Below are 27,874 nucleotides of genomic sequence, written 5' to 3' on the forward strand. Positions count from 1 at the left end.
CAAAATGGAACTTTTTGGCCTAAAAGCAAAACGCTATGTGTGGCAGAAAACTAACACTGCACATCCCCCTGAACACACCATCCCCACCATGGTAGTGGCAGCATCATGTTGTCGGGATGCTTTTCTTCAGATGGGACAGGGAAGCTGGTCAGAGTTGATGGGAAGATGGATGGAGCCAAATACAGGGCAATCTTAGAAGAAAACCTGTTAGAGTCTGAAAAAGACTTGAGACTGGGGAGGAGGTTCACCCTCCAGCAGGGCAACGGCCCTAAACATACAGCCAGAGCTACAATGGAATGTTTTAGATCAGGGGTCTCCAAACTTTCTAAACAAAGGGCCAGTTTACTGTCATTCAGACTTTAGGGGGGCTGGTCTGTGCTCAGTGGAAGTAAACAATGCCCAATCTTTGGTATTAGGGGGAGGATTAGTGCCACCCTCGGTGTCTGTGGGAGGAATAGTGCCCGATTGTTGGCGTCAGTGGAAGGAATTATGTCCCATTATTGCTGTCAGTGGGAGGAATAGTGCCCTATTGTTGGTGTCAGTCGCAGGAATAATGCCTCAAGGGCCGGATAAAGGAAAGCCAAGGGCCACATCCGGCCCCTGGGCCATAGTTTGGAGACCACTGGTTTAGATCAAAGCATAGTCATGTGTTAGAATGGCCAAGTCAAAGTGCAGACCTAAATCCAATTGAGAATCTGTGGCAAGACTTGAAAATTGCTGTTCACAGACGCTCTCCATCCAATCTGACAGAGCATGAACTATTCTGCAAAGAAGAATGGGCAAAAATTTCACTCTCTAGATGCAGGGCCGTCTTTAATATTATTTGGACCCTGGGCAAAAATTTTCTTGGGGCCCCCCCATGCAGTTTTGCTCTCCACCTGCTCTGAGACATACAATAAATAGCAGCTAGACTAAAAATCAGTTTACTGAATCAGATCACACAGTGATTGCGATTGGTTGCCAGAGGTTACAGTGTATCATTACCGGTCACTAACTGGTTGCTAGAGGTTACAGCAAACATTTTGGCTCACTGATTAGTTGCTAGAGGTTACAGCACATGATTTCTGCTTGTTGATTGGTTGCTAGAGATTACTGTACATCAATACTGCTCACTGATTGGTTACTGCACATCATTACTGCTTACTGATCGGTTGCTAGAGGTTACAGCACATCATCTCCTCACTGGCTGCACACCATGGACTGGACCTTGCTCACCTGTGCACCCCAAACTGTAATTTCTTCTCTGCCTACCTTTGCACACCACACACTACCCTCCCCCCACTAATTTGCTTATCTTTGCAGAACAGGCTGATGGTAGGCTTAATGACCACAGTTGTAGGCAGAACTTTCAAGCATGCCCCTTTATTTCCCCAGTGGATAGCATTCAGTATAGGTTATGGTGGATATGACCTCAGGGGGGCATGATATACATATGAATACCACCTCTGTTTACATAGACTGCTGCCGGTCTGCCACTATTTACATATGAATGCCCCTTCTATTTACATATCAATGCCGGTATTTACATGTAAACACAGGGTCTGCAGGTGAGTCATCTGTAGACAACAACAAGACAGAGCTGGGCAGCATTAATAACAGAACTTCACACTGAGATATTAGGACACAGCATGAGACTAAAACCTCAAGGGACAAGGGAATTTAAACTGGGAAAGTTGGCAAGTATGAGGCAGCTGCTCTGGGCCCCACAACAATAACAGGGCCCAGGGCAGCTGTCCCTTTTGCCCTGCCTTAAAGACGGCCCTGTCTAGATGTGTAAAGCTGGTAGAGACATCCCCAAAAGACTTGCATCTGGAATTGCAGCAAAAGGTGGTTCTACAAAGTATTGTCTGAAAACAAATGCACGCCACACTTTTCAGGTATTTATTTGGAAATAATTTATTTTTGAAAACGATTTATCATTTTCCTTCCACTTCACAATTATGTGCCACTTTGTGTTGGTCTATCACGTAAAATCCCAATAAAATACATTTACGTTTTTGGTTGTAACATGACAAAATGTGGACAATTTCAAGTGGTAGGAATACTTTTCGAGGCACTGTTTGTGATTGATTGGATTATATTCTGTAATTATTCTGTAAATTATCCAATCTGAATTGCTGCAACAACCAACATGTAAAGATGTTTTAATGTTCTATGTATTTGCTTTGTTTTGATTTTCTTGTTATGTTTATAGTTTTCCACCACATTTAGAATGTTCTCTTTTATATTTCCTTTGTTCTGCTGAATATCAGATAATGGTCGCGATATCAAAGGTAACGTGTGATTTGGCGAATGTTTTTTTTTTATCTGACTCTTTAAGAGTACCACTTTTGTTTGGCATGTTAACTTGCCTGTTGCATGATCAATAGAATCTGGTGCCCTCTGCTGGCCCAATAATGACTATGCACATTATTGAATCAGTATTTCAGGCTAGAAACCAGCGCTAAATGCTACTTATTCAAATTATTTATAGTAAACTGCATATGCTTCTAACGTTCACAAAGTAACTATACTCCTAACCACTGGTTTATTTATTTTTTGAATTTACAGGGTTGGAAGTACAGTATTCTAGTTAACTCCTTTGCTGCCAGACCCCCGTTGTTAATTGGTTTATTGTTCCTCTGGTAGCAAAGAGGTCAATTGAAAGAAGCAAAATTTGCCTAATTACTTCATTCACTCCTCTTTTGTCTCCTTAAAACTAGTTTCACATTCCTGGATGGCAGGGGGTATGGCTTATTTTGTTTTTTTGTTTTTTAAGTTTAACTATTCATGCATGTATGTCTGAATTATTAAGCCTACTGGAATGGTTTGCCATATACACATCTCTTTAACCATTAGAATACCAGCCTGTATATACCCCTTCAACGCCAGGCCATTTTTTAGTCTTAAAATCTTTGATAGTTTGAATGACAATTACTCATACAACAGTGTACCCAAATGAATTTGGGTATGATTGTCTTTAAACAGATAGAGCTTACATTAGGTGGTATTTCTTATTATCCAAGAAAAAAAGACAAACACCTTTGAAAAAAAAAAAGATTTCTATAAGATATCAAATAAAAATGCCAGGACAGTACAAACACCCCCCAAAATGCCCTATTTTTGGAAAGCGGGCACGCTAAGCTAATCTCCTTTTTTTGCCACAATCTTTTGGCAATAAAACACGCTGGTACTGAGGTGTTTAAGGTTTGCACAATCTTTAAAAGTCTCTGCAATAAAAATCCCACAACCATTGGTGGTCAGTGGTACTTAAAAAAAAAACACCTTGAATCTGCTGCTGGTAATCCCCTCTTTCCTGCAATCCCTCCTCCCCTTCCTACGTTGTGAGAGGAAGAGGAGGGCTGAATGTTTATAAACAAAGGTAGTGTTTACATTTGTGGTTGCTGAGATTGGTTCACAGCTTTCACAAGGTACAGAGCCACTCTGATTGACTCTTCACCGAATGGTTTCTCGTAGGATTTAATAACATCATTGAGACTCCTTTCAAACTCCTGCAGATACCTTGCCTTTAATGGTTGTTTCTTAATCAGTGGTAAGAGGAGGGTTGCCAAGAACTCTGGTGTAAGATCTTAGGTCCAACCCCCCCACCCCTTCCCCCCAAACTCCTTGTGCTGTATATTTTATAATACCAACTACATTTATTGGAATGTGGGACCTCCTCATAACAGGCATTATAGGTAGCAGACCTGGGAATTTAGGAGAAAAGGTTTTGCCACAGGTACTCCCTATCGGATACAAAACCAGTGACTGATTTGATCTTATGGCATCCACACAGGACTAAAATATATTTTGAGTGGATCATCCAAAGTTCTTACTGAGGGCTAAGCACAACTGCTAAGCACAACTGAGCATTTTTATTTCCCAAAAATTTCAGTGAATCATGGGAGATTTGTGCAAAATGTGGACATTTTGGTGAGTCTACAGGGTCTACAGAGAAGGTGAGGCTACAAAGGGCCTTTATCGGCCCCTAAAGGTCACAGAAGCTGCTTTTAACTGTTCTTTGTGCCAAAAACAGCCCATCAGCCTTATTATTTAAGTTCTTTCCACATATAAAGATACTACAGACAGTAAAAAATAACAAAATGAAAAAATAAAAAATACATACATTAATATAAAATTAATTAAAAAGTAAATTTAAACCCACAAAGTATACAACTAAATACACAAAAGAGAAACAATAATAATTCAATAATTTCCCTTTGGGATTAATAAAGTGTTCAGAATCTGAATCTGAAAAGCACAAACAAATACAATAAACTATTCTAAATGCACCCACCAAAATAAAACTATAAATACATGGGAGAAAAGGAAACTATTATTTTCACACAAATTTTGCCTAAACAGCTCAATGTACAATATTGAAATGGGTAATTTTGTGGTCCATCAATCCGCTCAGCCCAAATCCTTATAGTCAAGGACTGAGAAATAACTGGTTCTTATGAACCACCCAGAGGTCAAACAGAGGACTATACCCTGCAAAGTGTTATGCTTATTTTGTTTCACAGCTCATCAAATTACGTTTAAACAGCAATAATTAGCTTTTTATTGATTCAGCCTATGTATCCGTTTTCTACCCTTTGTGATGTATGGAGGAATTCTTAGATCAGAGAAGTCATCCTTTTACAGTAAGATCTGATTTATACACATGGAATGCTGCAGTGTCAGCCTAATGTTTATAAGCTGCCCAGACATAACCACAAAAATAACCGCATTCCTACATATTGTGCCAAATGAAAGACAATTTAAAGTACGAGTGGTCTTCAAAAAGTTTCCACATATTTTCTAACTCTATTTATTAAGAATTTGAAAAACAAATTACATCACTTTTCCACATAGTCACCTTCCTTTGTGATGCATATTTCCCAGCGTCTTACCAACTTTTTTTTTTTCCAATCTTGTTTATTGAGGTTTTACATTACTGAAAATCTTACCAAATTTTTAATGCCATCAGCAAAAAAATTTTTTTTTCATTCATCCCAAAGCTGTTCTGTTGGGTTGAGGTCAGGACCCAAACTCGCTGATCCATGTCTTTATGGACCTTGCTTTGTGACTGGTCCAAATCATTTGGTGGAGGGCAGATTATGGTGTGGGGTTGTTTTTATGGGGTTGGGCTTGGTTCCAGTGAAGGGGAACTCTTAAGACGCCAAGACATTTTGGACAATTTCATGCTCCCAACTTTGTGGGAACAGTTTGGGGATGGCCCCTTCCTGTTTCAACATGACTACGCACCAGTGCACAAAGCAAGGTCCATAAAGACATGGATTAGCAAGTTTGGGGTGGAGGAACTTGACTGGTCTGCACAGAGTCTTGACCTCAACACCTTTGGGATGAATTAGAGGGGAGACTGCGAGCCAGGCCTTCTCATCCAACATCAGTGCCTGACCTCGCAAATGCGCTTCTGGAAGAATGGTCAAACATTCTCATAGATACACTCCTAAACCTTGTGGACAGCCTTCCCAGAAGAATTGAAGCTGTTATAGCTGCGGGGGGGGGGGGGGGGCAAGTCAATATTGAACCCTACGGACTAAGACTTTAATGGGAAGACTGGCCATTAAATATCATGTGCGTGTAAAGGCAGGTGTCCCAATACTTTTGAGAATATAGTGTATATATTTATATATAATTAATGGGCAAATTGTCAGGGACAAAACATGATGATATTTCTAAATTAATTGTGATTTAATAATGTCAAAATAGAGTAGCATAGTAGCATTATAAAGTTTCAGTTGAGCAGTTTTCTAAGTTTATCTATATTATATAACTTTATACCTCTAACTCAGCGGGACCTTTTAAAGAACCCAGCGTAAATAATTATATTTTATTAAAATCTCTAGTAAAACCTACAAGTATAAGGCTATGAATATTTTTGTAATTTCTTGTACAGTGCGCCTGTCTATCATTATTCATGGCAAACCATTCCATGTGGCATTTGATTGTGAAATTGCTAGCTTGCATGCTGTGTATGATTATGTGATTATAACATGGTGTATAGTTATTAACTGTCGTGTATATTTGTTGTCACTGTTCTAATAGAGTTACTAATCTTCTAAAAGGATGTTTAAGGATATAAAACATGTTCTTATGAAAATGATATACCCCAGAATCCCATGTACAGTGCCTTGTAAAAGTATTCACCCCCCCTCGGCATTTTTTCCGTGTTTTGTTGCCTTACAACCTGGAATTAAGATGGATTGTTTGAGGATTTGCATCATTTAACTTACAGAACATGCCCACAACTTTGAAGATTGTTTTTTTTTATTGTGAAACAAACAACAAATAGGACAAAATAACAGAAAACGTCAATGTGCATAACTATTTACCCCCCTAAAGTCAAATAGAGCCACCTTTTGCGGCTCCAAGTCACTTTGGATAAGTCTCTATGAGCTTGCCACATCTTACCACTGGGCTTTTTGCCCATTCCTCCTTGCAAAACTGCTCCACCTCCTTCAAGTTGGATGGTTTGTGCTTGTGAACAGTAATCTTTAAGTCTGACCACAGATTTTCTATTGAATTGAGGTCTGGGCTTTGACAAGGCCATTCCAACACATTTACATGTTTCTCCTTAAACCAATCAAGTGTTGCTTTAGCAGTGTGTTTGGGTCACAAATCACACAGAGTGGTACAGGTTTTGTTCAAGAATATCCCTGTATTTAGCACCATCCATCTTTCCCTTAACTCTGACCAGTTTCCCAGTCCCGACTGCTGAAAAACATCCCCACAGCATGATGCTGCCACCACCATGTTTCACTGTGGGTGGATGGTGTTCTTTGGGTGATGTGATGTGTTGGGTTTGCGCCAGACATAGCATTTTCTATGATGGCCAAAAAGTTCAATTTTAGTCTCATCAGACCAGAGCACCTTCCTCCATACATTTTGGGAGTCTCCCACATTCCTTTTCGCAAACTCAAATTGTGCCATTTTGTTTTTTGCTGAAAGTAATGGCTTTCTTCTGGTCACTCTGCCATAAAGCCCAACTCTATGGAGCGTACGGCTTATTGTTGTCCTATGTACAGATACTCCAGTCTCTGCTGTGGAACTCTGCAGCTCCTCCAGGGTTACCTTAGGTCTCTGTGCTGCCTCTCTGATTAATGCCCTCCTTGCCCGTTCCGTGAGTTTTGGTGTGCGGCCGTCTCTTGGCAGGTTTGCTGTTGTGCCATGTTCTTTCCATTTGGTTATGATAGATTTGATGGTGCTCCTAGGGATCATCAAAGATTTGGATATTTTTTTATAACCTAACCCTGACTTGTGTTTCTCAACAACATTGTCCCTTACTTGTTTGGAGAGTTCCTTGGTCTTCGTGGCAGAGTTTGGTTAGTGGTGCCTCTTGCTTAGGTGTTGCAGCTTCTGGGGCCTTTCAAAAAGGTGTGTCTATGTAATGACAGATCATGTGACACTTAGATTGCACACAGGTGGACATCATTTCACTTATTATGTGACTTCTGAAGGTAATTGGTTGCACCAGAGCTTTTTATGGGCTTCATAACAAAGGGGGTGAATACATACGCACATGCCAATTATCATTTTTTATTTCTGAAAAATAGTTTTATGTATATATTTTTCAAATTTTATTTCACCAACTTAGCCTATTGTGTTCTGATCCATCACATATAATTCATATTAAAAAAAAACATTGAACTAAAGGCTGTAATGTAACAAAATAGGTAAAAAGCCAAGGGGGTGAATACTTTTGCAAGGCACTGTACATTGAGGTTCAGATGAATGGTGCGCCTTAACGTCCAACTGAACTTTCAGTTTAAATCAGCTAAATACATTCCAGGTTCATCAAAACAAAAGGCATAGAGGGGGAGATTTACAAAAACTGGAGAGTGAAAAATCTGGTACAGCTCTTCTTAGAAACCTATCCAATCAGCTTCCAGGTTTTATTATCAAAGCTTAATTGAACAAGCTGGAGTTAGAAGGTGATTGGCTACCATGCGCAGCTGTACCAGATTGTGAGTGCTCCAGTTTTATTAAATTAATCCCACAAAGTCTTACAGCATATTTTCTTTATAAAGTAGCCACAGTCTGAGTAGAAAAGCCTGTCCCCTGCCAGCATGCCTCAGAGAAGGACCCTTGCCCTTTGGGTGTAAACAGCAGCCTTTCTGCAGAGTTCTGACACAGCTCATGCTTTCTGCTGATTGGAGAGCTTCAGTTCAAACTCAGCAGAAGGCATGTCAGACCTCTTCAGAGAGACCACTGCTTTCCCACAAATAGTATGCTGACAGAGGACAGAGGACTTTTCTGCTCTTTCTAAAGATATTTAAATGTAATACTTTGCACAACGTTTATTTATTTTTTTTGTTGTTGGTCTATTTGGAATGTATTTAGAGGATTTAAAACAGAAAATTCAGTTTGAAACAAAAGTCAGCTGGTTCCTTGGAACTCCTCCCCCCAATCTAAAATATGAATTTGAGTCCGGTGGGGCTCCTATGCCAGTGTTTGCAAAACCTGGATAAAGTAAAGGAAATTCTTCCTATAGAATAATTTTTTTGTAGCTGCTGACTTGTAATTTTGGGACATCTGACTGAAGCTCCTCTTTAAATAATGCCCTTGTTATAGGTGTAGGCCATTAACATACCTCCTGAAGCCTGACTGAAAAACTCCCTGGGATGACATTATTCTGGCCTGCCTTGTTGCTAAGGGTCACTCCCAACTGTTATGCCGCGTACACACGATCGCACATTCCGACAACCAAACCGTGGATTTTTTTCCGACGGATGTTGGCTCAAACTTGTCTTGCATACACACAGTCACACAAATGTTGTCGGAAATTCCGTTCGCCAAGAACGCGGTGACGTACAACACGTACGACGAGCTGAGAAAAATGAAGTTCAATAGCCAGTGCGGCTCTTCTGCTTGATTCCGAGCTGAACTTTTGTGCGTCGGAATTGTGTACACAGGCTCAGAATTTCCGACAAAATTTGAGAACCAGCGCTCAAACAGTTGTTGTTGGAAATTCCGACAGCAAATGTCCGATGGAGCCTACACACGGTGGGAATTTCTGACAACAAGCTCACATCGAACATTTGTTGTCGGAAATTCCAATCGTCTGTACGCGGCATTACTGCTGACAAAGCTCTTTATCTTTAACTACAAATCATATAGACAGTAGACACGCCCCTTTGGTTTGGAGGCCATAAAGTATTAAAGTGGTTGTAAAAACCTCTGACATGAAATATGAACAAAGCATTTCCTTCTATAGTGTGTACTTGTCTTAATTCAGAGCACAAGTGTCACATCTTTTTGCTGCCTCATTTCTCTGCTGAGTCGTCTGACAGGTTTTCCTGACACCAGAAGATAAAAAGGTGACAAGGGAGGGAGCTCCAGCACACAGCATGTGATTGACAGCCTCAGCTCTGTTCCTGTGTGCTGTGTGAAAGGGGTGTGTCCCTTCCTTCTAACAGGTACAACTTATGCAGGTGGAATTTTTTCATCTCTGTGTATCACCTGAGGCTAATCACTTCACTGGGTACGTGGAATGGTTTACAACCACTTTAACCACTTACCAACTGCCCCACATACATATACTGCAGGGCGGCGGCTTCTACAGGCAAAATCACGTACAGGTATGTGATCGCCTCTTCCTGCTCTGGGGGGCGCACACACGCTGCTGGCAACCACAGCCACAGTGAGAGCCAATCAGCGGGTTCAGCGGACCCGATGATCGTTTCCAACATAGGCAGAGCGGCGGTCTGTCAGAGGGGTAGACTGAGATCTTGTGTTTATGCTAAGCAGGAACACAGATCTCTGTCTTCTAACAGTAAAAACAAAGTTAGGAAACACTCCCAGGTTAAACACATTTAACCCTTTGATCACCCCTGATGTTAACTCCTTCCCTGCCAGTGTCATTAGTACAGTGACAGTGCATTTTGCTTAGCACTGATCATTGTATTGGTGTCACTGGTCCCCAAAAAGTGTCACTTAGTTTCAGATTTGTCCATCAGCAGTCCCTCTATAAGTCGCTGATTGGCGCCATTACTAGTAAAAAAAATTAAAAGTTCCAGAAATCTATCCCCTATCTTGTGGACGCTATAACTTTTGTGCAAACCAATCAATATACGCTTATTGAGATTTTTGTTTTACCAAAAATATGTAGCAGAATACATATTGGCCTAAAAGGATGAAGAAATTAGATTTTTTACATTTTTTTATTGGATATGTTTTATAGCAGGGATATGCAATTAGCGGACCTCCAGCTGTTGCAAAACTACAAGTCCCATCATGCCTCCGCCTCTGGTTGTCATGCTTGTGGCTGTCAGAGTCTTGTTATGCCTCATGGGACTTGTAGTTCTGCAACAGCTGGAGGTCCGCTAATTGCATATCCCTGTTTTATAGCATAAAGTAATACTTTTTTTTTTTTCAAAACCATCTGTCTTTTTTGTTTATAACGCAAAAAATAAAAACCACAGAGGCGATCAAATACCACCAAAAGAAATCTCTATTTGTGGGAAAAAATGGACATCGATTTTATTTGGGTACAGTGTCGCACGACCGCACAATTGTCAGTTAAATTAACGCAATGCCATATCGCAAAAAATGGCCTGGTTATGAAAGGGGGGTAAATTTTCCGGAGCTGAAGTGGTTAATGCACAGAAAACAAACCTCACAAATGTCTTCTTCACTGCTGCCTGTTCTTTGCAGGTTTTGAAATTGACAAATACAATAATTTGGAGGTTGGATGAATCGCTTCACTCAGTTTAACACTTTTGGTAGATAAATAGTACATTTTTAAAAGAAGTCTGTCTAGACAATTAAGGAGGAAAGAGGGACAGTCCTCCCCGATTGAAGGATAGTTGGGAGCGATGCTGATGAACCATCTCTACTAAATTAAAGGAAATCTATACTGAGGGAAATAGAAGCTTCTTTCAAGTTCACTGTTCTTGTTAAAAAACAACATTTCTTTATTAGCCTGTTATGTTTCACTGTTAATAAAAATTATTTTACTGCCTTTATAGACCATAGAGGTGTTACTTGAAGAAAACATTTAATAAGCTGTTATTTCTAGGTGACAGTTAAAATAGAAATGCTAATTGATTGGTAATAGGCAATCCTTTAATTTAAAGGATAAGTTCACCTTTTGGAAAAAGAAAATAAATTGACATGATTTTGCAGGGAAAAAATATGCATTTATTATTTTTTTTACAGCCTGTAAAGCATTGGTGATCGTGGGTGCAATGCCAGGCTCCTGCAGATACTCAGTACAGAAGTGCTGGAAAAATCAATGAACTACAAGAGTACTCACCAACGCCCCCACAGTTCATTGAGAACTACAAGCTGTCTGCTGCAATGGCAGATGGGACTTGTAGTTTATTCATTCACGGAGCTCTGTGAATGCATGGCGCAGATGTGTGTGCAGGATTCCTTTGCTGCTCCACAGTAACACGTTACGTGTTACACCCTAAATACAGGTGTATTATGTTACAAAAGGTGAATGTATCCTTTAAGACTGTCCAAGATTACAGACATACTTCAGAAGATGGTCAGAGGCTACAGACATGCTACAGGTGTTGTCAGAGAATGAAAACCTGCTGTAGGAGACAGAGACTAGGGTAAGATTGCCATTCGTCCCCTTTCCCGAAGACAGTCCCCATTATGAGGGGTCTGTCCCCAAGCGGTCTGTCCCTGGCATGTCTCCAGCCACAGGGTGGTATAGTGTAAACCTTACTTGTACAGGCACCTTGGCTATTCCAAAATGGTGCAGTTTGCTTTTGCAACCAGTTACACTTGCATGGCAATACTCATGCAATGGGTGAGATTTTCTTTTCTGGCTTCTGGCTGTGAAGTCCAGCAACATCATTTTATGGTGGCAATACAAATAATACCAGCGCTAGGACTAAATTGCAGGTAGAGCAGCTGTATATCACTCCCTATATCAAGGAATAGCCCAATACTCTTTATACTATATATACAGCGCTGACCTGTAACATCAATGTTCAAAGAGCAAACAAGCATATTTAATTTATATATACCAGTGCAAAGAATTATACTCCCATAGAAAAAAGTCCATAGAAAGTGTCCAACCAGTCCTCAAAATTCTTAACAAAGTGACACAGTGCTATGCATATGCAGTATAGAAATAAAAAAAGGTGCTGTAGTGCTGTGTTGAATAATTCATAACCAATGTTCAAAATTTGAACAGAGATGTGCAAAACAACCTGGACGCGTTTCACCACACGGACGTTATCAAGAGGTGCCTATTTGATAACGTCTGTGTGACGAAACGCATCTGGCAGTACCGGATGTGACGCCATCACGCACACTACGTGCGGAAGTGAGGTAGGGTACACCGGGGAGAAACCAGGAAAGCGAGAGCGATAATGCATGTCACATTATATATGTGATGAATTGAAGATTGCACTGCAATAGATTTTAAAGTATTTACATTGCTCATACCATTGAAGGTTTTACACTATGTTGGCCCCCCTTTGCTCTTTTATGTAACGCATAAATGGGCCATGCTGGTGAGATGATTGCTGGCTATCACACAGAGGAGGAAGGCTGGAACAATTGGGAGCCCTATTATAACATCAGGCATTACATGACTTGCCTGTAGTGGGTGTTCATGGAAATCTGGTGAGTTCTTCTGTGTGGCAAAGGTGGTGGAGCACTGAAGCATGTGATTGGAGGATTGGGAACATGTTTAAAATTGTTTACACAGTACGGTGGCACTTTCCAAAGAAGTTTTGCACATCTCTTTGTTCAAATTTTGAACATTGGTCATGAATTACTCAACACAGCACTACAACACCTTTTTTAGTACTATACTTCATATGCATAGCGAGGTGTCTCTTTGTTAAGAATTTTGAGGACTGGTTGGACACTTTCTATGGACTTTTTTGTATGGCAGTATAATTCTTTGCACTGGCATATATAAATGAAATACTCTTGTTTGCTCTTTGAACATTGATGTTACAGGTCAGCACTGTATATATAGTGTAAATGATTATTTTGTGGTGGCAGAGGCACCTGTGCAGTGTAATGTTTACACTGTACTGCCTTACAGCCGGGAAGGAGGAGCATGAGGAGGGATCCCTACTACACTGATGACCCATCAGATGGGTAAAATGCCACTGCTCTTTAGTGTTACTTATTCCTGACCTCTGTTCTTTGTGTGATACTTACTCCTGATCCCTGTCCTCCATGCCATACTTATTCCTGACCTCCGCTCTCCATGTGATACTTGCTTCTGACCTCTGTATTCTGTGCATCACTCCTGACCTCTGCACTATATGTGTCACTCCTGAACCCTGTACTCAGTGCGTCACTTACACCTGATCCCTGCCTGAACCCTGTACTCAGTGCGTCACTTACACCTGATCCCTGCCTGAACCCTGTACTCAGTGTGTCACTTACACCTGATCCCTGCCTGAACCCTGTACTCAGTGCGTCACTTACACCTGATCCCTGCCTGAACCCTGTGCTCAGTGCGTCACTTACACCTGATCCCTGCCTGAACCCTGTACTCAGTGCATCACTTACATCTGATCCCTGCATTCTGTGCATTACCTATTTGTAACCTCTGCTCTCTGTTCACAACTTACTCCCGCACTCCTGACTTCTGTACTCCGTGCGTTACACACTTCTTACTTATATACTTTGTGTGTTATGGACTCTAGACTTATAGCAGAGTGGGCTCAGGTTTATTTTTACTTTACGTCTTTAAGTCCCTTCCACTATTACTGCAGTTTTGCCACTCCCACAATTTGCAGTGGGGAGTTAATTGTGCCCCATTATTGCTCTACCCATGATACCCAAGCCATTTTGTCTTTATACTTTAAATACCTCTTGTTCCAAAATTTGGTGAACAAATGTTTAGAGCATGTTACAAATGGAAACGTGTGACTATGATTGGAGAACAATTTTGTAGGTGTGTTTAAAACTGGCCATGGTAACTGAGGGGGGGGCCCCGATTTTATTTTGTATATCTGGTAACCTTAAAACGGGGACATGTAACTTGAGACTGCTAGAGATCACTGCCATTACCACTCCTTTGCAAATCAATGCTCCCACTACTGGGGACTTGCAAATGGCTAATCATCAAATACCAAAGGGCCACATGTGGGTTGCGAGTTGGACACCAGGGCCCTAGTCTACTCAGATGAAAAAAATGGCTTTAGATTATACTTGAATGTTTCTATCCTTTTTTTGCTGAAACGAGTTAATAAATCAAATTTATGCCACTGATATAGAATTTACACAATGTGCCTAAACTGCATCGATCAATTAAACTAATCTCAGTTTCTCCGAGATCAATGGAGCTTTCTAGCTCATGGTTTTACATTTTCCCTAGTTATCTCAGCTTTTTTATCACACAAAGTTTTTCGCTTCACAGCTAATGAAATGTATCCCTCAATTCAATGTCTTCATCAAACAGAGACTTAGATCGAATCAGCGATTTTAGTGAGTCATGGAATTACTCAGAGACTTGTTCAAGATAGTTGCTAAGTCCTTGTTTTTCTAGTGGAATTAAACTAAACTTTACTGAACACTTCAAATACATCAAGGGGTGTATTTGTTAAAAAAAAAAAAAAGGTTAAAGTGCTGGTATATGTGTTCTGTGTGACTGGGGCTAAAAATTTATCTTATTATTACTATATTTCCTGTGTTGGACAAATGTTTTTCATTGGTTTAAATTAGAAAATACTGCTTTTGGCCACTAGATAACTCTTGGAATTATAGGAAATTCCTTTGATACTTGACACCTTCTAGTGGCCAAATGTGGTATTTTCAATTTTAAATCAATGAAAAACATTTGTTTAGCACAGAAAATAGCCTTATAACAATTTTAGTTCATTTGCAGAGAATGAAAAATGTACATTCATTGGTCAAATTCCCATGTGATTTTTTTTTTTTTAAATGCACCCCTATGTTTTATAGGAGGTGGCTACTAAATTAATAGCTTGAGCCATTTTTTTTGCATACAGTGCTCTGTAAGCATGGATGAGGATGTTTCCCTTACTTTCTGTCCCTGGATCATAAGGGTTGTACTGCTGTCTGTGTCAGGGTAAAGGAATGTAAGGTGCTCTGGATAACAGGACTGGCCATAGATGATGTCTGCATTGTGGGATGGATGCAGATCAGGCAAACAGGTGTCTCAGACAGCACTTGGGCAGCACTCCAAGAGGGAAGCATCACTCTAGTAAGGAAAAAAGCAAACAGAAGGCGCCTCTAAGTACAGTAAACAAAAGTCTTTAATTGCCCAAAGGATAATATAAACTTACTAGAATTAAAATAAGCAAGGCTCATCAAGCAAGGAGCCAACTGATGCTCCAAAACGCGTCCCGCTCTTTGACGTCACATCCGGGCACCTGCGTTCCATGCTGGCCCTGGGTGCCTTCTGCTGATTTGACATTTCGGGTCCTGCGTTTCACGCTGATCCTGGCAGTGTGGTCGTCCTTCCTGGTGCTTTTTCCTGCGGCCCCCCTCTGCTAGTTGGTTGGGACTTACTCCATCAAGCTTCATATTGGACTACCTCTGGGACCACCTGCCGCTGGACTTCCTACCTTATCTACCATGATGAGCTTTGCTTAATTTTAATTATAGAAAGTGTATTTTATCTTTTGGGCAATTAAAGTCTTTTGTTTACTGCACTTAGAGGTGCCTTCTGTTTGCTTTTTTGCTGTCTGTGTCACCTATGAGGAGAGTTCCCCTCACGTCCTGTTTTAGTGATACCCTGATATCTACCTAATGGGTACACAGCAGCAAAAACTTAACAGAAGTTCTAATTTTATCCCATTATATATAGTACTTTAAATAAAGATTTGGGTGGCACTAAGAGAAGTGGAGTTGGAACAACTGTAAAGTCTGTGACCCTATTAAGTAGAATGGGCCTGAATTCTGTTATGCCGCATACACACGGCCAGACTTCCCGACAGAAAATGTCCGATGGGAGCTTTTGATCGGACATTCCGACCGTGTGTATGCCAAACAGGGATACAACTTAAGTGTAGCGCTCAAACAAAAAAGGGGGAAAAAATATATAAAGTTAAAGAGCTAGCAATTCAGAGTTCGAATGCTGATAACAATGTCTTTAAAGAAAATTGGAAGATGAAATATAATGTCCTCTGGAACAAATATTTGACCGTAGTACAAATCCTCTATGGAGAGAGCCCACACACCACCAATGACAATGGGGAAGCTTACCGGACTAGATGGACCCGACAAGGCATACGCCAGGTGGGGTCAAACAGGCTTGGGTGGTGCTGGGCTGGAACGGATGCTGAAGAGCAGGGATGGTGGAGTGGCTTCCACGTGACTGTACTCCTTGGAGGTAGTCCGGACGAAGGTCGTGATACTCAAATCCGTGTTGGAATGTATGGAAGGGAGAAAGAATGGGCCAAATAGTGTAAATCCGTATTGATTGGACCCCACTGTCGCCATTTTGTTATACAGCGCTGCTTTTAGCTATTTTCTATGTAAGTGTTTATTATCACTTTAATAAATTTTAAATCAATACGGATTTACACTATTTGGCCCATTCTTTCTCCCTTCCATACATTCCAACACGGATTTGAGTATCACGACCTTCGTCCGGACTACCTCCAAGGAGTACAGTCACGTGGAAGCCACTCCACCATCCCTGCTCTTCAGCATCCGTTCCAGCCCAGCACCACCCAAGCCTGTTTGACCCCACCTGGCGTATGCCTTGTCGGGTCCATCTAGTCCGGTAAGCTTCCCCATTGTCATTGGTGGTGTGTGGGCTCTCTCCATAGAGGATTTGTACTACGGTCAAATATTTGTTCCAGAGGACATTATATTTCATCTTCCAATTTTCTTTAAAGACATTGTTATCAGCATTCGAACTCTGAATTGCTAGCTCTTTAACTTTATATATTTTTTCCCCCTTTTTTGTTTGAGCGCTACACTTAAGTTGTATCCCTGTTTGTTATTCACATTTGTTGGTTGTGTTAGCTGCTTCCCCCCCCCCCCTCTTGGGTAGCGCAGAATTATTGTACATACATTCGACCGTGTGTATGCCCCATCGGACTTTTTCTGTCGGCATTTCCAATGGACTCAGATATAGAACATGTTCTAAATCTTTCCGTCGGAAATGCCGATGGAGTTTAGCCCGTTTGCAAGTCCGCTGGTGTGTACGCGGCATAGGAGGTTTTTTTCCTGTTCTGCCAGACATCTCTCACCTGGACAAGAAGTAAGGGTAGATATCCCTCATGGAGACGCAGAATGCAACAACAACCTGACACAGCCTCCAAACCCTCCTTGCTCTACAAGTCATGTTATTTTTGCTTTCTGTGTTGGAATTCACCTCACTTCCTGTTCTGTCTGCCAACAGGCAAATAGACAGGAAGACAGGTAATAACACATATGCCTCTTAGGGGTTAGGGGGACAATTGGGGAAAGGGTCCCAGAGTTAGACACTAGGAACTAATTAATTTATCCACATTGGGTCTGCTTGACTGACTATGATGCTGTTTAAAGGACCCTTTCACACTGGGGCTGTGCAGGCATTAGCGGTAAAGCGCCGCTAGTTTTAGCAGACCTTTACTGCTGTTATAGCGGCGCTTTTCAGCTGTTAGCGGGGCACTTTTAACCCCCGCTATCGGCCGAAGAAAGGGTTAATAGCGCCCATGTTGCGGTGCTGCCAAAGCGCTTTGCAGGCACTTTGGCAGCGCTGCCCATTCATTTCAATGGACAGGGCGATGCAGGAGCGGTGTATACACTGCTCTCGCACTGCCCCAAAGATGCTGCTTGCAGGACTTTTTTTCCTGTTCTGCAAGCACGCCGCCCCAGTGTGAAAGCACTTGGGCTTTCACATTGGGGTGGCTTGAGAGGCACTTTTCAGGCGCTTTACATGCACTATTTTTTAGCAATAAAACACCTGAAAAGCACCCCAATGTGAAAGGGATCTAAGGACTAGCCAATGTTCAATGACCAGGCAGTGGTAGACGGACAGTTGGTGTTGGTAGTGTCAACAACTGGAACCCAGTATTCCATTCAACTCTTTTATCCCCCTCTTAATTAATTGTACTTTTAAGAAAATATAGCTCTATTGCTTCAGTAGACAACATAGAAAATTAGATTAAGCTTAGACTATGAAAAAGTTTATCCATTTTTTTAAGTTTGTTGACAGTTTTTAGTATTTTTGTAATTATTTGATAATTAAAAATAAAAGTTTATAAAGGGAGCATCTTTGACACTGAGGTTGCAAATCATATTGTCATCGCTTACAAGCAAGTATGTAATTTACCAAAACAGGTAGTTTTGCCTTTCCTAGGAAGCATGGAAGGCTGGTATCTCTTCTCTGAGTCATTCAGCAGTCTGTGTAATCTCTTTGGTATTTAGTTTTTTTTGTTTTTTGTTTTTTTAGCACAACAGTCTTTAAAGTAAAACTATAGGCAACACTTTTTTTTTTTTCATTTTAGAGTAACGGAGTGTTCATTTTTTGCCATCTGTGCCCCATTGGGGAGATTTACCTTCACTTCCTGTCCCATAGTCAGGAAGTGAGAGGAAATCCTTGCAAATTAAGGGAATCCCTTGGAGACCCCCAGGTCACCAGAGCTAGTGTCCCTATTGGAAGATCTCCCCTCTATTACTTTTCTGGGGAAAACTCAAAATTTTAGATTTTCTTTTACTTTCACTTTCAATGATAATGGTAAACAGGAGAAAAAAAGAGGGTGAATCTCTCTAGCGAGGACACAGGCAGCAATAAAAGCTGAGAGGTGTTCTAATCCCTCTCTGCTCTGTCCACAACTAAAAAAAAGTTTTGTCTTTACTGCTTTACAAGATCTTCCTAAATGCTTCTGGAGTTGCTTAGAACTTCCATGGTTCTGTAGTGAGTCAACAATAAATAATTGTCTGCTGCGCTAAATAAAAATGAATTATGTATACATTTGAAAATAATCAATCGAGCAGCCAGCACAATGCTGCATCTATTTTATATAGTGAGTCAACAATGCTGGTTCTGCTGGACTGAAATTACAAGCAGTGTCAGCCATGCCTGAGTTCTCCCCTGTTGGATTACAGAACACATCCACCTAATGCTATGGAAATAAGGAGAGGGTGAGGGGTTCTGTAGTACAGCAGGTTAGAGCTCAGGTAAAGCTGACAACACTGCTTGGGATTTCAAGGCAGCAGAGGCTGCATCGTCAGCCCAGTACAGAAAATGAGAAGATCACTTTATTTCTGGCAGGATCATCAGATATAAATTGTGTATGTTTCAGAGATGCTTTAGTATTAGACCCCATACACACTATTAGATTTTATGCAGATTTTTGTATTTAGATTTACCGAAACCATATAATATGATGTTAAACCTTAAGGCTGCTTTCGCACTGAGGCGTTGGGGCATTGTCAGTAAAGCGCTGCTATTTTTAGCGGTGCTTTACCGTAATTTTAGTGGCACTATTCGGACGCTAGTGTGGTGCTTTTAACCCCCGCTAGCGGGCGAAAAAGGGTTAAGACTGCCCGCAAAGCGCTTTGCCGGCGGTTCGGCGGCACTGCCCATTGATTTCAATGGGCAGGGGCGCTTTAGGAGCGGTGTATACACCGCTCCTACAGCGCTGCAAAGATGCTGCTTGCAGGACTTTTTTTACCATCCTGCAAGCGCATTGCCTCAGTGTGAAAGCACTTGGGCTTTCACACTGCAGTGAGAGGAGAGGCTCTTTACAGGAACTGTGCAGGCGCTATTTTTAGTGCTATAGCGCCTGTAAAGCGCCTCAGTGTGAAAGCAGTGTAATGCCGCGTACACACGGTCGGATTTTCCGACTGGAAATGTTGGATGTGAGCTTGTTGGCTGAAAGTTCAACCGTGTGTATGCTCCATCGAACATTTGCTGTCGGACTTTCTGCCAACAAATGTTGGCTAGCAGGTTCTCAAATTTTCCGCCAACAAAACTTTGTTGTCGGAAAGTCAGAACGTGTGTACACAAGTCCGTCGCACAAAAGTTCACACATGCTTGGAATCACGCAGAAGGAACCGCACTGGCTATTGAACTTCCTTTTTCTCGGCTCGTCGTACGTCTTGTACGTCACCGCGTTCCTAGGTTCGTAATTGTTGGCCAACATTGTGTGACCGTGTGTATGCAAGACAAGTTGGAGCCAACAAACTTCGTACAAAAATCCACGCTTTTGTTGTCGGAAAGTCCTATCGTGTGTACGGGGCATTCGAGTATCAATTTGTATGCAATCAGGCAGGCCCGTGCACTACATGGTTTTGGTAAATCTGAAGACATAAATCAGCAGAAAATCTAATTGTGTGTTTGGGGCCTTAGAAATACGTAAATGTCAGAAACACTTAGATTGAAACTATCCATGCAGACATCCACAGATTCATTAACTACCTTTATTTCACTCCTGCTCCGTTCAGTCTCTGGGAGCTCACACAAGGCTATGGACTCCCCTCATTGGCCCAGCGCTGTCACATAGGGTATGCACATTCTCCTTCATACCATGGATATACTTGTTGTTTATTATGGCTCCCAGAGCTAAGTGGAAGAGTGGATCAATATACACGGCAAGGGGCAGGGTTGCTTTGAAGATTTTTTCTTTTAATGCTGAGAAATACTTGCAAATAATTAACGATAAGGTGTTTCTCAAAACCTGGGCATGCTTGGCCTGTATTTGCACAAGGTATGATTTTAAAAATAAAGATGGAGACAACCCTAAGCATTTAGTAAGAGAGGTTATCATCTGGACAAGATAAATATTGGGATAAAGATTAGGACCACCCATCAGATAGACCATGTTCCTTGACTGAGTCCAAACCCAACCCTTTCATGTTTAACTAGAGTTGATCTCTAAAGTTACATCCTGTTTGGTGGTTTTTGGTTACCTAACTTCGTTACAGTATTTTTACATTTAGTTCTGCTTTTCACCTTTACCTTTCGTCAGGCTTGAAGATTCCATTTCCGCTGAATTCTCAGCAAATGCTTAGTCTTCATTACTAATATACCATAAATAGATGTTACTCATCTCTCCTTGGCATCTTAACACATGAAAACCTGTTCAGAGCTTCATGTTATTCAGTGTTTTGTTCTACAATGGCCTTTTTTAATATCTTGGTTATATTTGTCTTTGACTGCTTCCAGGCCCATTTAATCATATCAAATCAAGCCTTCTCGGATCGACTTCTGATTCAAACCTGAACAAATACAGCACCATCAACAAAATCCCTCAACTCACACTGAACTTTTCAGATGTAAAAACTGAAAAAAAGGCATCCTCTCCACCTTCATCGGAAAAAGCGATCATAGCGCCCAAGGTGAAGGAGCGAACGCACAATGTTACAGAGAAGGTTACGCAGGTAAGAATGGAGGATAAATTGTTCTATCAAAAAGGTGTGTTTGTAAGAATAGATAATGTTTTAAAGTAAAATCTGAGGATGGCATGTGGTCTGTCTGAGTTGTTTTGACCTTTTTGAAGGATCGCGTGGGTTTGCTGAAATTTGCTAATTAAAGTAATCACATTCCTCTGATCCCATCAGCTTCTGGTTTAAAGCCCTACTCTCGGCAAGCAATGTAACCCTCCCCAAACATCCCTCTAGCTCCTAACAGTGCAGCCCAAAACATGTAACTTACTTTGTTCCCTCTTGAAGATTGATCAATTAGCCCACCTAGTGACATCATCACTGCTTCGTAAAACTCACTTAAGTTTGCCAGGGCACTAACTGACAGGACATGTGGATGGGCATATGAGTGGCTGAATAGCTTCTCATTAGGAGATGAGGACTGGGAACCTTTGGCATGAGTGACAAACACAACTATCTAGCCCTTTCATGGATGAACATATTTCTGTGGTTTTAAAAAGAAGTATGGGTTTAAAAAAAAAAATCCATACTCGCCTAGGTGGATGCAGCATCGATCTGATGCTGCATCTGTCCCCTGCCTCCTCTGCACTGAGAACTAAGTAATTAAACACTGCTGATCACTCAGTTCTCCCCTCCGCTCTGAGCAGAGAGCCGCAACTGTCAGTCACCATTTCTTTGCTTTGCCCCTCCAGTGCTCACTGGAGCGCTGGGCTGTGGAGGGTGTGGGTCTCCCAGCGGCTCACTGAGAGGCTGAGCCAGCTGCTGAATCAAGCTTCTGGGTGGATCCCGACTGTAAAGTCAGGATCGATCCAGCACCTGGACTGGCTGAGTGATGAAAGTGGACAGCGACTGAAAACAGGTCACAGGAGTGCACTGCTGAGATCCATAGGAGAAGTAAACCCCAAAAAAGCTTTGGCCTTACTTCTCCTTTAAAGAAAGTGTACCATGCAAAGTAAGCCATGTCACCTCATTGATTGGGAGGCATTGTAAAAGGTTTTCAAGCATCAGCTTCTGTTGGAACTCTTAGCATAGATGATAACATGACATCTCAGAGTTGCAAAGGAGGTTGAAACTACAAAACTTTCCTTCACTGAGATTGCAGGTCTGAAGGGCAGCCAGTAGCTGTAGCTGTATAATACCCAGCAGCTGTTGATGACTGGTTCTGCTTTGATCAATGTCTAAAATATTAAGTATCTCCACATATGGCCACCCTTTCTATGTGGAATAGGTAACTTAGACTCATTGCTCCAGCTGCAAACAAGTCATATTTTTAATGCCAGTTTTGCAACACCACATTTTACGGTGCTGGAAGTTATTCAGCTCAGAATTCGTGAGGCACCCTAAAGCTAAATGAAGCATTTGGGAGTTGGCAGAGTGCAGGAGCATTAAAGCAGTGTCTGAGCTGTCACAAGAAGGGCATAAAGGATCCTGCTTAGTGGTAAAGTGATGAAGCTGGAGTTGTGCGGGAGTCCAACTATAATCGTTTGTGTTTTTTTTTTTATTATAATTTGATCTTTATGCTGTTTTTCATTACTTGTATAATATGTTATTTTTCAAGTAAACTTATAATCCAGAGTGCATCCATGACAGTGTGTTTGAAGAGCCCAGCGTGAGTACCCCCATAACAAGCGACTTGCTTTGGGGGCACTTGCATGTGGTCGATCCCAAGCCGACTCTATGTGTCCATTGACACACAGGGCACTGCACGGCCCTGCCCCCTCTCTCTCCTCATTGGTTGTGTTGGACAGCAGCAGGAGCCATTGGCTCCTGCTGCCGCCTTTCTATCGGGGAGAGAGACGCTGCTCTCATACCTATTGCTGGATGGAGATTGGGTTCGGGTAAGTATTAGGGGGAGTTCTGAGGGGAGCAGTACATTGAAGGTTTTTTAACTTAATGCATTCAGTGCATTAAGGTAAAAAAACCTTCAGGCTTTAGGACCACTTTAAAGTAATCCTCTTTTGAAAAAGGGAATGTGCTTGGTGCCCAGGTACCCAGTTGCAAGGTATACAGTAAGTCTCGTCATATGGGGGAGGGAGCATGCCTAGCAGTAAGAAGGCAATGACAGTGAGGGTATTGTTGGCACTTAAATTGCTTAGATTCTGCTGAAGATAGGACTGGGAGTGAGAAGTTGGGGCTCCAGAGGGTGTTTGCTTTTACTTTTAATCATAGTTTTAATTTAATAGCTCATTTTGTTTTGTATTTTTTTAACAGCTACAGACATCCTAATAAATATTCATTAAAATATAAATACGCAATTTAAGATGCTGTTCATTTCCTGTGTACCATAAAACTCTTGCTAATGTATTCATAATTTAATTAGAAATTGTGTTAACATTTACTTTTCATGGCTTTACATCTAAATGTGGTTTTAAAAATACACAATTAGGAGAGAATTTCCAATGTTTAAAATGTCATACGCACAATCCAATGAACAAAATTCTGAAACCAAATATTGTTGTAGGCAGGTCCAGAGTAAAACTGTTCTGATAGGATCAGCTCTTTTTGAGAGAACCTTTTTTTGTCTTTTGTTTTACTGATCCTAACTTCTCCTAGAACATTGCATTGTGAAAATAAAGTTGTCAGAGCATGTCAGCTGTTTTAAACAATTCCTAACAGAGGCCCATGCTGTGGTTCCATCCCATGACCCCAACATCACTACAGGACACAGCAGGGATTGTACCGGATAGTACCACAACACACGGGGGGGACACAGTCTTCATCCTATGTCCTCCTCCTCTAGTCCCATTACCTCTATTCTGTGTCCTCCTCCTCCAGTCCCATCTCCTCCATCCCATGCCTCCTCCTCCATCCCATGTCCTCCTCCCGTCCCATCTCCCCTATCCCATGTCCTCCTCCGGGTCCCATCTCCTCCATCCTATGTCCTCCTCCTCCACCAGTCCCATCTCCTCCATACCATGTTCTCCTCCTCCTCCAGTCCCCCCCCATCCTATGTCCTCCTCCTCCTCCTCCAGTCCCATGTCCTCCATCCCATGCCCTTCTCTTCCTCCTTAAGTCCCATCTCCCCCATTCCACATCCTCCTCTTCCAGTCTCATCTCTCCCATCACATGTCCTCCTCCAGTCCCAGGCTTCCCCCATCACATGTCCTCCTTCATTCCATGTTCTCCTCCTCCTCCCTTTCATGTCCTCCTCCATCCCATGTCATCCTCCTCCAGTCTCATCTCTTTACTATGTCAGTACTCTCTCACAGTGTCCTCCCTATGTAGTCTTTCTATCCCTCCTGGACCCTTAGTACAGCCCTGACCCAGGTGATACCTCAGTTAAGGTCCCTCCTTGGTCCGGAAGCTCACCTTGCTCTCTCTGGACACAGCTCCGATTGATCACAATCCATATTTAAACTTCCTGCTGCAAATCTCTCAGCCAGCTGAACCTATTGGCCCGACTCATCAAAGGAAGATGATCTGGATGGCACACTATACACCAGGACAGACTGTGGCAATTGGACAGACTGCTGTGGGGGCAGAGAATTGTGGTAGGGAGGAGATGTTGGAGAGGGCCAGGAGAGAGACAGAGCGGTGCGGGAAGGTGCAGCAGCAGACAGGGCTGCTGATGTACCTGTACCTGCACCTCTTATTTCCACACGGGACACAGCGATCTCTAGACAGCTTAATGAAAATCGTGGCAAGTATGCGGGTAGTGTGGGGCTCAAAGAGCAGCTACTTTGGGCCCCACAACAATGACTAGGCTCAGGGCAGCTACCCCTTTTGTCCCACATTAAAATTTGCCCTGGTTGGGGCTCGGGGCGCTCAGGACACCCGGGCCCCCTACATGTGTATGGGCTGAACATACTGGTGGCCATAAGTTTATGGATGATTTTATATATATATTTATATAAATATATACACTATATTACCAAAAGTATTAGGACACCTGCCTTTACACGCACATACACTTTAATTGTATCCCAGTCTTAGTCTGTAAGGTTCAATATTGAGTTAGTCCACCCTTTGCAGCTAAAACAGCTTCAACTCTTCTGGGAAGGCTGTCGACAAGGTTTAGACATCTGTCTATGGGAATGTTTGACCATTCTTCCAGAAGCGCATTTGTGAGGTCGGGCACTGATGTGGACGAGAAGATTTAGTGGGTTGAGGTCAGAACTCCAAACTCTCTCATCCATGTCTTTATGGACCTTGCTTTGTGCACTGGTGCACAGTCATGTTGGAACAGGAAGGGGCCATCCCCAAACTGTTCCCACAAAGTTGGGAGCATGAAATTGTCCAAAATGTCTTGGTACAGTGCCTTGCAAAAGTATTCACCCGCCTTGGCATTTTTTGTGTTTTGTTGCCTCACAACCTGGAATTAACATGGATTGTTTGAGGATTTGCATAATTTAATTTACAGAACATGCCCACAACTTTGAAGATGTTTTTTTTTTTGTTTTATTGTGAAGCAAACAACAAATAGGACAACATAACAGAAAAAGTCAATGTGCATAACTATTCACCCCCCTAAAGTCAATACTTTGTAGAGCCACCTTTTGCGGCTATCACAGCTCCATGTCGCTTTGGATAAGTCTCCATGAGCTTTCCACATCTTACAACTGGGATTTTTCCCCATTCCTCCTTGCAAAACTGCTCCAGCTCCTTCAAGTTGAATGGTTTGCGCTTGTGAACAGCCATCTTTAAGATTTTGATTTTTTTTACAACCTAACCCTGACTTGTACTTCTCAACATATTATCCGTTACTTGTTTGAAGAGTTCCTTGGTCTTCATGGCAGTGTTTGGTTAGTGGTACCTCTTGCTTAGGTGTTGCAGCCTCTACGGCCTTTCAAAAAGGTGTGTATATGTAATGACAGATCATGTGACACTTAGATTGTGCACAGGTGGACATCATTTCACTAATTATGTGATTCTGAAGGTAATTGGTTGCACCAGAGCTTTTTATGGGCTTCATAACAAAGGGGGTGAATACATACGCATATGCCAATTATCATTTTTTAATTTTATTTCTGTATATATTTTTCTAATTTTAGTTCACCAACTTAAACTATTGTGTTCTGATCCATCACATATAATTCAGATTAAAAAAAACATAAGTTTTTTTTTAAAGGCTGTAATGTAAACAAAATAGGTAAAAAGCCAAGGGGGTGAATACTTTTGCAAGGCACTGTATGCTGAAGCCTTAAGAGTTCCTTTTTCTGGAACTAAAGAACCAAGCCAACCCCTGAAAAAACCCACACTATAATCCCCTCTCCGCCAAATAATTTAGACCAGTGCACAAAGCAAGGTCCATAAAGACATCGATGAGCGAGTTTTGGGTGGAGGAAGTTGACTGGCCTACACAGAGTTCTGACCTAAACCCGATAGAACACCTTTGGGATGGATTAGAGTGGAGACTGCAAGCCAGGCCTTCTTGTCCAACATCAGTGCCTGACCTCACAAATATGCTTCGGGAAGAATGGTCAAACATTCCCATAGATACACTCCTAAACCTTGTGGACAACCTCCCCAGAAGAGTTGAAGTTGTTATAGCTGCAAAGAGTGGGGCAACTCAATATTGAACCCTACGGACTAAGACTGGGATGCCATTAAAGTTCATGTGTGTGTAAAGGCAGGTGTCCCAATACTTTTGATAATATAGTGTGTGTGTGTGTATATATATATATATATATATATATATATATACATATAAGTTAGGTCCATATATATTTGGACACAGGCACAATTTTCATACTTTTGGCTCTGTATGCCACCAGAATAAAATTAAAACAAAACAATTCAAATTAATTTGAAGTGCAGACTTTCAGCTTCAATTCAAGTGGTTGAACAAAAAGTCAAGTACAAATTTTAGGAACTGCAACCATTTTCATACACAGTCCCCCCATTTTCAGGGACTCAAATGTAATTGGACAAATGAATATAATCATAAATACAATGTTCATTTTTAATATTTTGTTGAGAATCCTTTACTGGCAATGACTGCCTGAAGTCTGGAACCCATGGACATTACTGACTGGGTTTCCTCCTTTCTGATGCTTTGCCAGGCTCTAACTGCAGCAGTCTTCAGTTGTTCTTTGTTTGTGGGTCTTTCTGCCCTTAATTTTGCCTTCACCAAACTGTTGATTTGGCTACTCCTAATGTTGCTGCTATCTCTCTGATGGATGTGTTTCATTTTTGAAGCCTTACAATGGCCTGTTTACTTTTGGTCTCTTGAAAAAGGGGGATGGCTATTCTTAAGAGCTGTAATTCCTAAACCCTTCCTCAGATTTGGATGTACATACCCTCAAATTAAACCTGAATGTGATTATATGACTAGCTTGAAAACTAAAAATGTGCCTGTGTCCAAATATATATGGATCTAACTGTGTGTGTGTGTGTGTGTGTGTGTGTGTGTGTGTGTATATATATTATTATTTTTTTTTTAACAACATATATACTGCAGTTTGGTAATTCTGACATGGTATTGCTCTCTTCTACATATATGAGGGCAGAAGATACCAAGGGAAATGTTTCCCTAAAGCTAAGGTTAAGCCCGCTGTCGCATGACGTCACAGAATTGGTCCAGGCTGAGGGAAGATCGCCACCATATGGTCGGGATCCACCCATATGCCTGGACTGGCACACGGCTCATCCTCTCAGCAAGCCACTGAGAGCC

General features: G+C 41.7%; 1 protein-coding gene across 5 annotated transcripts in view; it reads left to right on the forward strand.

Annotated features, from left to right (window-relative positions):
• The window catches only part of KCNH7 (potassium voltage-gated channel subfamily H member 7), a 714,913-nt gene that overhangs the window by 453,895 nt on the left and 233,144 nt on the right, over positions 1-27,874 (forward strand). For 2 of the 5 annotated variants that reach the window (XM_073634036.1, XM_073634035.1), the window contains exons 5-6: positions 2,253-2,273; positions 21,044-21,258. In XM_073634036.1, the coding sequence (XP_073490137.1) occupies positions 2,253-2,273; positions 21,044-21,258 (236 nt within the window). Of the gene's footprint in view, positions 1-2,252; positions 2,274-2,702; positions 2,727-21,043; positions 21,259-27,874 lie in introns of all 5 variants that reach the window. The other 3 variants (XM_073634033.1, XM_073634034.1, XM_073634037.1) reach the window with 3 other exon arrangements.

Source organism: Aquarana catesbeiana, linkage group LG06 (assembly GCF_042186555.1).
Source record: "Aquarana catesbeiana isolate 2022-GZ linkage group LG06, ASM4218655v1, whole genome shotgun sequence".
Lineage (NCBI taxonomy): Eukaryota > Metazoa > Chordata > Amphibia > Anura > Ranidae > Aquarana > Aquarana catesbeiana.